This window comes from Cervus canadensis, chromosome 13, assembly GCF_019320065.1.
Source record: "Cervus canadensis isolate Bull #8, Minnesota chromosome 13, ASM1932006v1, whole genome shotgun sequence".
Taxonomy (NCBI): Eukaryota; Metazoa; Chordata; class Mammalia; order Artiodactyla; family Cervidae; genus Cervus; species Cervus canadensis.
The window spans coordinates 72,324,991-72,338,048 of record NC_057398.1 but is presented as its reverse complement, the minus strand read 5'-3'; the positions used below and the strand labels follow the sequence as shown (position 1 = coordinate 72,338,048).

The 13,058-nt window shown below is 48.2% G+C and overlaps 1 protein-coding gene across 9 annotated transcripts in view; it reads left to right on the top strand.

The window, feature by feature from the left end:
* Positions 1-13,058, top strand: part of PFKFB2 (6-phosphofructo-2-kinase/fructose-2,6-biphosphatase 2) — a 27,291-nt gene extending 14,233 nt beyond the window's left edge. For 6 of the 9 annotated variants that reach the window (XM_043484915.1, XM_043484913.1, XM_043484911.1 and 3 more), the window contains 7 exons: positions 30-176; positions 904-1,008; positions 1,997-2,126; positions 2,857-2,919; positions 3,167-3,231; positions 3,862-4,053; positions 11,044-13,058. In XM_043484915.1, the coding sequence (XP_043340850.1) occupies positions 30-176; positions 904-1,008; positions 1,997-2,126; positions 2,857-2,919; positions 3,167-3,231; positions 3,862-4,053; positions 11,044-11,106 (765 nt within the window). In that variant the 3' untranslated portion in view covers positions 11,107-13,058. Of the gene's footprint in view, positions 1-29; positions 177-903; positions 1,009-1,996; positions 2,127-2,856; positions 2,920-3,166; positions 3,232-3,861; positions 6,405-11,043 lie in introns of all 9 variants that reach the window. The other 3 variants (XR_006272527.1, XM_043484916.1, XM_043484919.1) reach the window with 3 other exon arrangements.

The following is a 13,058-nucleotide window of genomic DNA, read 5'->3' as shown; positions in this document are numbered from 1 at the left end:
TTTTTTACATCTTTTGTTTCATGCCCCAGTTTGCCCAGGCTCTAAGGAAGTTCCTGGAGGAACAGGAGATAGCAGACCTCAAAGTGTGGACAAGCCAGTTGAAGAGGACGATCCAGACCGCTGAATCTCTGGGGGTGACCTACGAGCAGTGGAAGATTCTGAACGAGATTGATGCTGTGAGTAGGAAGCTCTGATGGCTAAAACGCCAGTTAGGGCTCCTGTTCAGGCTGGAACTCTCAGAAGTCACCACGTGGGCTGTGCTATCTAGAAAACTAGAATTGCCAAGTAGAGACGTTGAGGAAGCTGAATCTGTGGCTGATCTGAGGAGGAAGTGAGGACAGCTGTGTCCCCAGTCGGGGCTTCCTGCCTGCCTGATGTACCTGTGCCAACACCCAAACCAATTTTTGACATGGCCTCTGGCACCTGGGAGCGTGAAGCTCCAGTTGCTTCCTTCATATATTTTCCTCCTAGGGAAAGGAAATAACTGACAACTCAACATCTTGTCTGATTTCTGCTTAGGTAACTTGGTCAGCTCTTCTAGAAAAGTCCTTTCCAAATTTGTTTTTGAGTTTCTCTGTCCTTGAGGTCAGAAGTAGACACTTCCTTTTCTTTCGGTTCTCTGTATCCTTTTATGCCTCCTGTAGGAATTCAGCAGGGCCTGGAGTTTCCCTCCATCCCCATCTCCCCACCTTCTTCCTGCTGACTTTTCTTGACCCCTCAGTCCCCAGCCGCAGGAGAAAGCGGCAGCTCAAGCTTGAGCCCTCGCTCTGCGCATCAGTCAGTTACAGTGTGTGAGGGAGCCGGCCCCGTGCCTGGCGCTGACGACTGACACTCCTCAGGGTCACCTCTTCCTCTGGGGGGCTGTGTGTCCGATCGCCTCTCCGAGCTGTGTGGTTCCTGCAGGGCGTGTGCGAGGAGATGACTTACGCAGAGATTCAGGAGCGGTACCCGGACGAGTTTGCGCTTCGAGATGAAGAGAAATATCTGTACCGATATCCTGGAGGGGAGGTGAGATCCCCTTCCCGTGGGCTGACTGTTCCATCCTTTGCTTGGGGTTTAGCTTTAATTTGGGGGAAGGATTGAATGTGAGTTTGGGGACCTTCCAGGGGTGCTTAAGGTATCACTTAGTTTTTCTTCCTACTTTTGGGTCCTACTGTGTTTAATTCAGCTCAGGCAGTTCAATCTGTTAAGATCCCCAGGTAAGGGATGACAAGATAGCCTCTGTTGTTGAGTACATTTTAGAATCAGCAGAATTTTTTAACTTTTTAAAAAAAAATACTTCTTTCTTATTTATTTGACGGCGTTTGGTCTCAGTCGCAGCACGTGGGATCTCACAGTGCGGCAAGCGTTGTTTGCACAGCCTTCTCTCTAGTTGTGGCCGTGAGTGTAAGCTTCCCGTGGCATGTGTGATCTTATTTCACTTCAATGACCAGCGATCAAACCTGCGTCCCCTACATTGCAAGGCTAGTTCTTAACCATTGGACCACCAGGGAAGTCCCCATCAGTTCTTTTTTTTTATTCCATCCCCACCCAAGCAGGTATAGGCACGAAGTAAATATATGGGGTATGAAGGATTTTCCTGTCATCTGCGGTGTTTACGACAGCTTGCTGGTCTAAGTGGCTTCATAGTCTGGGGATGTGTGAGGCAAAGGGAAACAAAATAAATTTACAGGGTCTAGGATATCCCTAGGAACCTCTGTTGCCTTACACTCTGCCTACACTGTAGGGAGAAAAAAAATTCAAAACACACTTTGCGTTCAGATTTTTCTTTCTTGACATACAGTTTTCTTGGTCTGCATATAGCTCTTGAAGGGTCTGAAGATTCTCAGGAGATACCGGGGATGGGGGTGGTTAGCAGGCGACACGAAGCTGCTGAACCTCCAGGAGGAAAGCCATCTGGGGAGAAAGAAGCAGCCTCTGAGCTCTGGACACGGCCACTGACTTGGCTGCCAGCTCGCGCCTGGCCTCCGACCAGCCCGCCCCGTTTCCCCCGCAGTCGTACCAGGACCTGGTGCAGCGGTTGGAGCCGGTCATCATGGAGCTGGAGCGCCAGGGCAACGTCCTCGTCATCTCCCACCAGGCTGTCATGCGCTGCCTCCTGGCCTACTTCTTGGACAAGGGCGCAGGTGCCATGGGGGGGGGTGGGGAGGCTGGACTTGGGGTGGCACTGGGATACCTGGCAGCCAGACCTCCCCCCTTGCACTGAGACTGGAGTGCATTCTTCAGTTGGCAGTGCGGGGCTCCCAGCAGCCTCGGGGCCAACCCCTCTGCTGGTGCAAAAGCCCCCAGTGGAGAGGGGCTGCTGCTGGGGCTCTGTCCTGCTTGGCTGGAGGGGCAGCATTGAGCTCACAGGCCTGGCAGCAGTAGAAAAGTGGTTGGACATTCCCGGCGTGTTACTTGAGCTCCAGGGAGGGTGGTGTCTTAGAAGCATCTTTATCCTTGGGATTCGGGGTAGACAGGTTTCTGGGGTAGCAGTAAGGAAGTGCTCCTCTGTCTTCTTTGGTACGCCCCTTCCTTCCCTTCCTGATCTTCCTACACTGCTGAGAAACCTGCACAGTGGCCTCTGGTGTACCCACCTGAGCCCCAGTCTTCCCTTCGTGGGTCCCCTGGACACAGCACTTACTCCTGTTTTGCTGCAAGGAAGGATCTGCAGTGGGCTTATTTCCTTTCTGAGACACCCAGTAGTCTGGGTGGCTTTCTTGGCGGCCGTGTTGATAATTATCGGGTTTAGAGGAGGAGTTGTCCAACTCAGGTCAGGGTAAAGAAAACTCATGAGCCCCTTAGATGCTCTCTTCCACTAACTTGACCTTGTTTCATGACACTGAGATTTCCTCCACCTGGACTTTCCACTTTCAGATGAGCTGCCGTACCTGAGGTGTCCTCTGCACACCATCTTCAGACTTACTCCTGTGGCCTACGGTAACCATGAGCCTAGGAACGGGCAGGAGGTGGGGCTTGGGGAAGGTCAGGATTTTAAATTTTCTGTAAGTTCGCCTAGAAGTTCTCCTCATCGCTTCTGTATACAGGGGAGGTTCCCTCAGTCCTTCGGTTTTTGAAAGGATGTATGTATGTATTTGGGTATATCTGTGTTCTTTAATTACCAAACTGAAACATAAGGGCTTTTTCTTGAAGCTTTTTTTTCCTGAAGTTCTCTCTGTTTTCTCAGGGTGCAAAGTGGAAACAATTAAGCTCAACGTGGAGGCTGTGAACACTCACCGTGACAAGCCAACTGTAAGTATTTTTCCATGGATGACATGCAGGTTCCCTGCCACCTTGAGTCTTGAACCTTTGACATCGAGAGACGAGGGTTTCTTTTATGTCCAGAAGGAAAAACAGATCCAGAACTCATGTCCCACATAGTCTGCTTACTTCCCAAAGGAAGAGATGTTGGAATCACTATTTTTGAAAATTAGTATCTCTTTCATGAGTCTTAACCTTGACAGTTGGCTCTTGGAAATCCAATGAAATATGGAAAGTGTTTGGCAGAAGTGAAATGCAAATATCACCTCTTCCCCCCAAGAAAGCGCTCCTTTTGGAAAGTAGGTTCCTGGAAGGTGGGGTCAGGAAGTGTAGGTTAGTTCCTAGGTCTGCCCTGGTAATCTGAGTGATCTTAAATAAGCCCATTCCTTTCTTTGAGCGTCTCTCTTGCTTCAAAGTGTGATGCTCAAGGAACTTCTCCCCCCTATAACCCTTTAGCTTCCCGGGGCTGGGGGACTAGGCCATGGCCCAGGTCTTACGAGAGAGCCTGTCTGCGGAGGAGCAGGAGTGGAGGAGGCTGTTTGGTTACAAGCGTTGTTTAACCTTGATGAGTGAGCTTTTGGCTTGGCTTTCATTTGTGTGGTGTCCCTCGTTTCCAATCAGAACAACTTTCCCAAGAGCCAAACCCCTGTAAGGATGAGAAGGAACAGCTTTACGCCTCTATCCAGTTCGAATACAATCAGGCGTCCAAGAAATTACAGTGTTGGGAGCCGGCCCCTCCAGCCCCTCAGCCCGCTCCGTGCCCTGGACACGCAAGAAGGGGCCGACCAGCCGAAGACCCAAGTCAGCATTCCGGTGGTGTAACCGTGTGTCTCCCTCCCATCCTGGCCCCCTGCCCTTGTCACTAATCTCCGAGGAGTCGTGTCACCTCCAGCCCCCATGCCCCCTCCCGGCCCCACACCGTGAATCTCAGCCAAGAACGCGAGGTCACGTGTTTCCAGACCAACCTTAGCTAGTCCGCGATGTGAGCTGTCTCCCTGCCCGGGGGCAAGCTGGCGAGCTGGGTGTTTCAGGACAGGTTGGGGCGGTTTGGAGGAGGAGGAGAAGGGCTCCCCTCTCCTGGGGTGACTGGCACAGCTGGGGCTGAGGCTGAGCATGCCATGCTCCTGTCCGTCCACGGTGTCTGTAAACTCAGTCACGTCCTTGTGCTGGTGGAGGTGGGGCGGGGTGGAGGGGACCCGGAAGCCCCTGTCCCCTCCGCCTTTGTCTCCCCGAGGTGTGCCCCCTCCCCGTCTGTGCCCGCCTGCTCTCTTCCCCGTCTCACGTCCCCTTTGGGTTGTCCGGTGTGGTGCGTTCCTCGTGTGTGTCTGCTGAGGACGGGAGGGGTGGTGGGTGCGAGGGGAGTCCGGCCCCTGTTGCGTTCTCTGCAGTGGGCCTCGGTGGATCTGGCCTGGGGGAGCCTTCCTTTTCCCTTCTCCCTTCCTCTGAAGTCAGGTCCTGCGGGGGTCAGCCCAGGCCTGACAGAACATCCACAGATTCTCTGAAGCCTGCAGGGAGACACAGGATGAGAATTCTTGTCGCCTTTCATGGGAAACAGTCTTGAAGGCTCCAGTGCCCTGAGGGAGGCTGGCTCTCAGTCTGTGAGAAGTGCCTTGGTTTGTCCTTTTCAGACGTAGGTTTCCAGGCTGCAGCGGGGTGAGGTGTGGGCGAGCAGGCTGGTCTCTAGCTCTTGTAGGGCCCTCGGAGGGCAGGCATCTCTTTTCTCCAGTGGCTCCCAGCTTCTCTGCCAACCACAGGAACTTCCCTGCCAAAGCCCGTGACCTCTGTCTGGGACTGTTCGGAAGGACAGAGTTAGATTCAGGAGTCATTGCTGAGGTTTGAATTGCTCAAGGGAAAGGCAGAGAAGGGTTCATGCTGTTTCCTAGTAACATTCAACACTATTCCTTTATTTAACTTAAAAAGGAATATTCAATATTGAATATTGGTTTTTAAGTTAAAAAATTTTTTATATGAACAAATTTTTCCCCAAATGTTGTGAAAACCTAGTGTTAAATTTAATCTCCCTCACTAAAGGTACTGTTCTATTTCATCTTGATGTCCAGAGGAGTCTTGGAATCCAGTGGGATCTAGCTCTTAACTATTTACTTGTATCATTTTATCTTCTCTGCAGAGTTAACCTGGAAATGCTTAGAGTAGCAATTCTTAGCTCCTTGGTGGCCCTCGATGGCATACCCCCCCCCCCACCAATTTTGAACACAAAATATATGAATACATGTATCTGCATTTTTCTGAGAGGCAAGTCTAGGTTTCTCATGAGATTTTTAAGAGAGAGAGGGCTCCCCACCTCAGAGTTATCAATCTGTCTCTTAGAGGTAACCAGTAGTTAGCTAGTGGTTAGTTAGTAGCTAACTAACCAAATAGTTAGCCATTTGCCAGGGATGTTTTTATTTGGTAATAGGAGACCTTTGATAGCATCACCAACTCAATAGACATGAATTTGTGCAAACTCCAGGACACGGTGAAGGACAGGGAAACCTGTTATGCTGAAGTCCCTGGGGTTGCAGTCGGACATGCCTGAGCGAGTGGACAGCAAGAGACCTTTTGTTGTGCTTCTCATCTCGGAGTATTCGTGAGAGTCCCTCACAGAACCCGTGAGACGCACTCCCACCTAGATCCACTCTAGGCTTAATTCTGACTCTGTCTCAAGGTCTAGGGTCTTTAAATAGCTTCCCTGATGATTCTGAATCACACTCCAAGTCAGAACTCCATTTTATGATGTTGGTTGGAGAAACACTGGGGCCATAGTTCCTTGGACAAAGCGTCAGCCGAGGAATTCTGAATTTCTCATAGTTCTGAAAGAACAGTTCCCTGGAGTTAGCTGTGTGAGCTGATCACAGTAATAAATGAAGTCACCCCTTCATTGTTACTTCAGGCAGCAGCCTGTTCAGCTTTTACCCTTTACATCGCAGGGCGATGTGGAACAGATCTCTGCATCATATAGGTGACCTATGATAGCAGCTGAGAGCTTTAAGCACACTGGAGAGAAGTACTGAGATGAAACGTGGGATGATAAGGCTTATCATCACAGGCAGCTGGCTTGTGACCTTGAGTCCTTTATTCCTACATCCTAAGTAGGTCGGACATCACAGCCAGTTTTCAAAGGTCACTTGCCTAGATTCTGCTCGAGATTGCCTTCCGGACATAAGGTAACCTGCTGTTCCTGTTGAGGCATTATATAATGTGTGGCTGGTGTCCGTGTTTGTGGAGCTTTGGGCTGGGTGGCTGGTGGTGGCGGAAGGAGGCGCAAACAGGAGAAAAGGTCCTTGCCCTGAAGAAGGTTGTTTTAGAGAAGGGGCATGTGATTTATAATAAACGAACAGTGGTGAAAGAGCAACACACTGCGTCTATGAACGTGGGTGTTGAAGTGGAGCAGAGAGTTCCTTCTGCCTTTTCTCTTGTCCTCCACTTATGAGACAGAGGGTTGGGAGGTGGGACTGTCCCCCAGGATGATGTGGTCTGGGAGATGCATGTGGCACTTTTGCAAGGCTGCCTTGTCTAGCTTTGCTTGGCTGGTGGCATCTTTAGCCCAAATGGGCATTCGGCCTTGTCTGTTGCTGTGAGGTGAGAGTGATTCAGAGTTAATGCGTGAGAAAGAACATTTTGATCCCCAGCTGGCTTTGGGCTGTTTGTACTCTTAATGAGAAGAGAACTCTCTAACTAACCAGCATCGTGTTACCCTGTTAAAACCCCTGCATTAGACGCAGGGCACTGGGGCGTTCACTGTGGCCCTCGGCCTGCTGATATTTCGCCACTCCCCCCATATGCCAGTTTGCTTCCGCAAGAAGAGAAGCCAGAGGTGGGCTCAATTTCATAATGGACACCAGAAATTAGATTTCTGGCACCAGAAATCTGGCAAGGATTTCAGCATCCTTTGGTTTTTAGAGCAAGATCCCTCCAGAGAAGCTTCAGCAGGAAGTCAGGAGGGCCTAGAATGGAATAGAGCTTTTACTCGACATATTAAGAGGAAATCTGTTCCCTATCTGTTCTCTCCTGTCCTCTCCCCTTCTCACCTGAGTGTGTACTATGCTGGGCTTAGTCGCTCAGTTGTGTCCGACTCTTTGTGACCCCATGGACTGTAGCCTACCAGGCTGCTCTGTCCATGGGGATTCTCCAGGCAAGAATACTGCCATGCCTTCCTCCAGGGATCTTTCCATCCCAGGGGTCGAACCCAGATCGCCCACATTGCAGGCGGATTCTTTACTGCCTGAGCCAGCAGGGAAGCCCATGTGCGCGTGTGTCGGTAATATATACACGTTACTATGATTCTGTCTCCATCACAAAGCCTAATGAAGGACAAACTCCAGAGCACCTTTTGTTGAGGCTTTCAGTTATGCTGGGCTTACCTTGTGGCTCTGCTGGTAAAGAAGCCGCCTGCCATGCGGGAGACCTGGGGTTCAGTCCCTGCGTTGGGAAGATCCCCTGGAGAAGGGAAAGGCTCCTCACTCCAGTATTCTGGCCTGGAGAATTCCGTGGACTGTATAGTCCATGGGGTCACAAAGAGTTGGACACGACTGAGTGACTTTCACTTCAGCTATGTTATGGGATAAATAGGAGAAGTCTTTAACATTTAATCTATTGTTAGAAAATGGGGAAAGGAAAAATCACTGTCTATTCAATTATCTTTTTTTCTGCTTTAAAACTGAATGAGGGATTCTGTGACAGATTTGAAGAGGAAACTAAAACAGATTAGAGAGCTTTTTTTTTTTTCCTGTATCTTAATCCTTAAATGGAATTTAGCTCTTATTTATTATTTGTATTGTCTTTGCTTTGGTTTTGATAAGGAGATTGTTTTGCATTCAATTAGAAAGTGCAGTAAGAAAATCTTTTAAAAGATACATTGTGCTAGGTGTCTGCTCCATATCCATGTCTCTGGTTTTTGTTTTTTGTGTGTTTTTTTGTCCTCCCTCCCTGGTCGGGAAGACCCCCTGGAGAAGGAAGTGGCAACCCACTCCGGTACTCTTGCCTGGGAAATCCCAAGAATGGAGGAGCGTGGTAGGCTACAGTCCATGCGGTCGCAAAGAGTTGGATATGACTGAGCGACTTCGCTTTCACTTTACGTGAACCCTCAAGAAGTTAGGGTTAGGAGAACAAAATATTTGTACTCTACTAAATGGTTGAGTGTTTCCTGTGAGGTTCTGGGTGTTCCTCATTACAACCCACATTTGATCTTCAAAGCCACTGGCAGTTTGAAGAAACAGGATGTAGCTGTTTGGAAATAAATCCACCTTACGATGTCTCTGCGGGTAGGAGCTCTGCATACCAGAGAAACTCACTGATGCTCGGCATGGCCCAGGGACAGGGGAGCCCGTGTCTCATCACTGAGGGAGCTCTGTCTGGGTTGTGTAGTCTTGTGCACGTTCCATCGTCTTTGCTAAGCCTGGAAGCCATGTTGTGTTTGTTTTCCAGAAATTTCATAACTTTACACGGGTTTTCAGTATACATTTTAAAATGTTTCAATTTGAATTAGGTATTTTAATTTTCTTGGAATTAAGTATTTTAGTTTTAATTTGATTTACAGTTGATTCAGATTGCAGCATTGGCAGGGTTGAGCTCTGACTTGCGATCGAGGTGACACAAATATCAGAAGTATGTCCAGGGGTTTAATTTAGACTCATGTTCAGAACACTGTATCTAGAAGTATTTATATGCTAACTGCCTGACAGACTGTGGTAGAGTCCCTAGCTGACTAACTAGCTCTGCTAAGATCTGTAATATGACAGTCTGACTGTTTTCTAATTGTACTGGTTGACACTGTATGCATGTTACTGTAATTCTCTATTGCACATGTCCTACAAAGAAAGGGAAGTTTCTTCAGGGGGAAGTTCTGTACTATGATTTTCAGTAGACATTTTCTTTTAGAGTAGCAGCCAAACTCTATAATCATTTTATAGAAAGTGAATGTTGAACATCACTTGTAAGGTATTTCTTAAACTGAGCTAAGGAGGTATGATCTCAAAGCCTGATATCACTGCCTTTGCTGAAGTCATCCTATCCATTCCCCCATTTCTAGGGGAAAGTTCACTTTCTGAACTTCCTGTGTCCTCAGCCTCCTTGTGATAGGCTGTAGCATTCCATTGGATAATGCTGCTGTTTTTAGTCTGCCATCCACTTGGCTCTAAATCATAATCTAATTAATAAAAATTTAAAGGAAATTTTGGCAAAAGTATTTTTTTCAGTAAGCCTTTCACTGGGGATCCATGACTCATTGATCTTTGTACATGAATTGTTTGTGTATATATGTATTTTTCTTGTGTACCAAGAAGTAACAAGATCAATTCATTCTGATATGGTGGTAGTTTTCCTGTGGCAGAAGCAAAGGCGTGGTCACCAGCTGCGCCCTCTGGAGGGGCTGGGAATGGGCTGAGCACGCCTGGGTTACGATGCTCACTGGGTTATCGGCCGGGAACGGACTGAATTGGGAACCTCACCCAGTAGAGCTGCCCTCCGGGTTTCCCAGGCAGAGCTCTGTTGAAAGAAGGAATGTAAATCCTTGGCAGCATTCTAATTTAATCTGGTGACATTGATGTTAAAATATGGCACTCAGATCCTCAGGTATATAAATGTATTTGAAATGTGTTTTTTTGGTGTGTGTGTGTGTGTGTGTGTGTGTGTAGAATGGGTAAATAAAATTGTTGAGTAACTTGAATCTCTCAGAAGCCTTCTGGGTTTTTTGTTTTATATTTTGGGTTGTGTTCTCCACCCACTCCCGGACCCCCAAAACTTTGCCTCAGACTGCTTGATGATTGAGCCTCAGACAAGCCAAAGCCAGGCCACAGTGACTGGAGTGCTTGGTGGAGGCGTGGCTCTCTTGCACCCCCTGCTGGGGAATATAAGAAGGACGTTATAGAAGGCACCTGGGCGTTGTGTGTACTTTTTGGCGCCTCTACCTGAATTAAGGAAAAATTACCTTTGATTTTTTTCAAATCATAAAAGGACTCTGTGCTGTGACTCACACTAGCAACATGGAGCTCATTGTTGGGGGGAAAAAAAACAAACTTTGGAGGTCACTTAGAATTTAGTGGACGGTTCCTTCTAAAATGTGAGCTTCCTGTTTAAAAGAGATTAAGATTTCTTTAAAAGAGATTACAGCCAGTGGAATTAAATGACATTTAACCGCTTCTGGGATAGGAAAAACAGATGGCAGTGTGCCACTATTCTCATGCTTGATTCCTTGTTATGTTAACAAGGAAATAGGAGCTCATTAGCCGTGTAGGCTCTTGGATCTCACCCCAGGCCTGTTGAGTCAGAATCTTCCTGGATGGCCAGGCAATTCAGATGCACATTTAACACTTGGGAAACACTGTTCTAGGGGGAGGAATTTCTCACAAGGTTGAATATTGGATCTCAGTTTATGGGAGAAACTTGGTTTCTGCTCCGATGACCGATATCAGGACGGACCCTCCTCAGAAGCCAAGGAGCCCCTGCCCGCCGCCGCAACATCACTGTTTTTGGCCTGGGCTTTTGGCCACTGTAGCTCTGCGTACTTTAACCACGGGGCCCTGACCGCTTTCGCCTCCTGCCTTGGGTCTGGAAGGAGTGCCTGGTCCAACGTGGTCCCAAGGGTCAGCTTCCTCAGGGGAAGAAGCCCGGGGCGAGTCCTTGCGAGTCTGCCCGATTCCCAAGAGAGAGATGCGTGCAGCCCCGTCAGCGCGTCCAGCGTGTGTGTGGGCGTGGGGGGGTGTGAGCGCCCGGGGCACCAGCAGGGCAAGGGAGGGGTTCTGCTCGACCTCCTCGTGCCTGGGCGGTGGTGTAACGCCTGTGTCTCTCTTCCTCTCCGGCTCCTAGGCAGAGACCTCGCGGGCCGCCCACAGGCTCCCATCTCCGGCGCCCCCTGCGTCGCCCTCCTGATGGTGTGGAGGCTGAGGCCAGACGGCTCCCGGAGACTGGGGTCTGCTGAAGACCTGGGCATGTCAGCTCCACTGGGGCTGGAGCAGGAAGCTCCGTGGGGCGTGGACATTCGGGGCCGCCCGAGTGAGCCTGGAAAAGCTGCCCCGCATTTCTTCCCTCATGCCTAATGGAAACGTCAGTCACCCTGAAACGCTCGGCTTCCCTATGCCTGCAAACATTCCACAGCCTGAGCTGATGCGTTTTGATCATCTCTCTGCTGGGTTTGGCCCATGTTGGCCAATCCTGTTCTGTTTCAGCAGTTTAACATCTGACCAGTGACTGTCCCCCTGGCTGGATATTCTTTGCCTAATGTACAGATGCAGCGCTTCAGATTTAGTTGTTTCCACCAGAGAGGGCTGACCCGCACACCTTTTCTGTGCTATAAGAGCTGGGCTCTGCATCCAGTCCCGGTGCACAGGCTAGAGTGTAATAGGTCGTTTATTCCGTCACATCGGAAGCAAGAGGCAAATTCACCAGGTGGATGGAGGGTATCTGAGAAATCTAGTCCCCAAAAGATCTCTTCTGTGGCGATAGAAGAGCAGCATCAGGAGCCACCTTTTCATCTAGAGAAATTGTTCTCGTTCCAGGCCCCTTGAGGGCAGGATCTGACTGCAAGACTCCCCGAAATGGGTGCCCTTCTTCTGAGTTCTGTTCTGGAGCAGTTGTGCTCTCTACCGATACTGATACTGTGTGCCTCTCGAAGTTTAAGAGGGCTGAAGTCATCTCTTTGGTGGTTAGGAATGCGGGATGGAGAGAAAAATAGGGTGCCATTTGGATCACCTGCAGAAGTAAATGAAGTTTCCTTGGGCATCACCTCTCCCAGGGAGTTGTTTCAGTGTCGAGACAGGTGCAGGGAGACCTGCCCTTTAGTGAGGTCTGCTGCCGTGATACAGTAGCTAAGAAAGCTGTGGCTGTGACTTCAAGAGCATCTGGCCTTCTAATCCCTTCCTCTTGGCTAGTTGTCACCCTTGTAGTCTACTGGTCTCTCATGTAGAACCTTGGTTGCCCACTTCCCCACCTCAGTGCATTAATCGTGTGGTTTCCCTTGAAGATCAACCAAGTAATTATTCCCTAGATCAGTGATTGTCAGATGTACAAATATGTCTCTGTAGATGAGATTTTAATCTGCCGCTGTTCCTGAAAGAGGATATGGAAGTTCCCAAGGATACTATATCATACAAGCAAAATATTTTTTTTTTTTTTGGTAAGAATAGTAGGTTTCTAGCTTTTAAAACTTTCCCCCCCTTTTCATTCAGATGGCCCACTTGCTGCGCAAGAGGGTGAGTAGCAAGAAAAGTAATGCAATACAGCTTTTCCCAAATGGTTCTTTAATACTGTGGATGATACAGGGCTCTGTTATCTAAGGTGTGATGTGCTGGGCTGCTGGCAGTTCAGCAACCAGCAACTAGGACCTTATTTTAATGCACAAGGCTGCCTTCAGAAAGGTCTCCTGACTCTGCTCTGTAGCAGGTAATTTTTATCTGTCTGCTCATAGCATGTTGTACTGTATGATTTTGTTCTGTGATGCAGATTTCTTTCTGCATCTAAATATATTGTCTTTTGATGATCTGATAATGTTATTTAGTTATTTATTCATCCACATAAGGTATTTTAAATCCCCATATTAATGTCTGCTTGTATGTACCGTTATTGTGTTCAGTTTTTTTTTTTGGTAGAAATTTAGGTAGTTTGAGTATTTAAGTTTAATGTCCATAGTATTACCTTAAATTAAAATTTCAGAATGTAGTATCTGTCTTCTGGAAAAGGATAATAAATATGTTAAGGCACAGTGGGTTTCTTTTGAATACTTTTTTTCCATTGATTTTTATTATAAGTATAAACCAAGAGATGCATTTCTCTGGAGAAAAGTTTATCTCCTGGATAAATAAAATCATGCTAAAATTTTTGAGTAA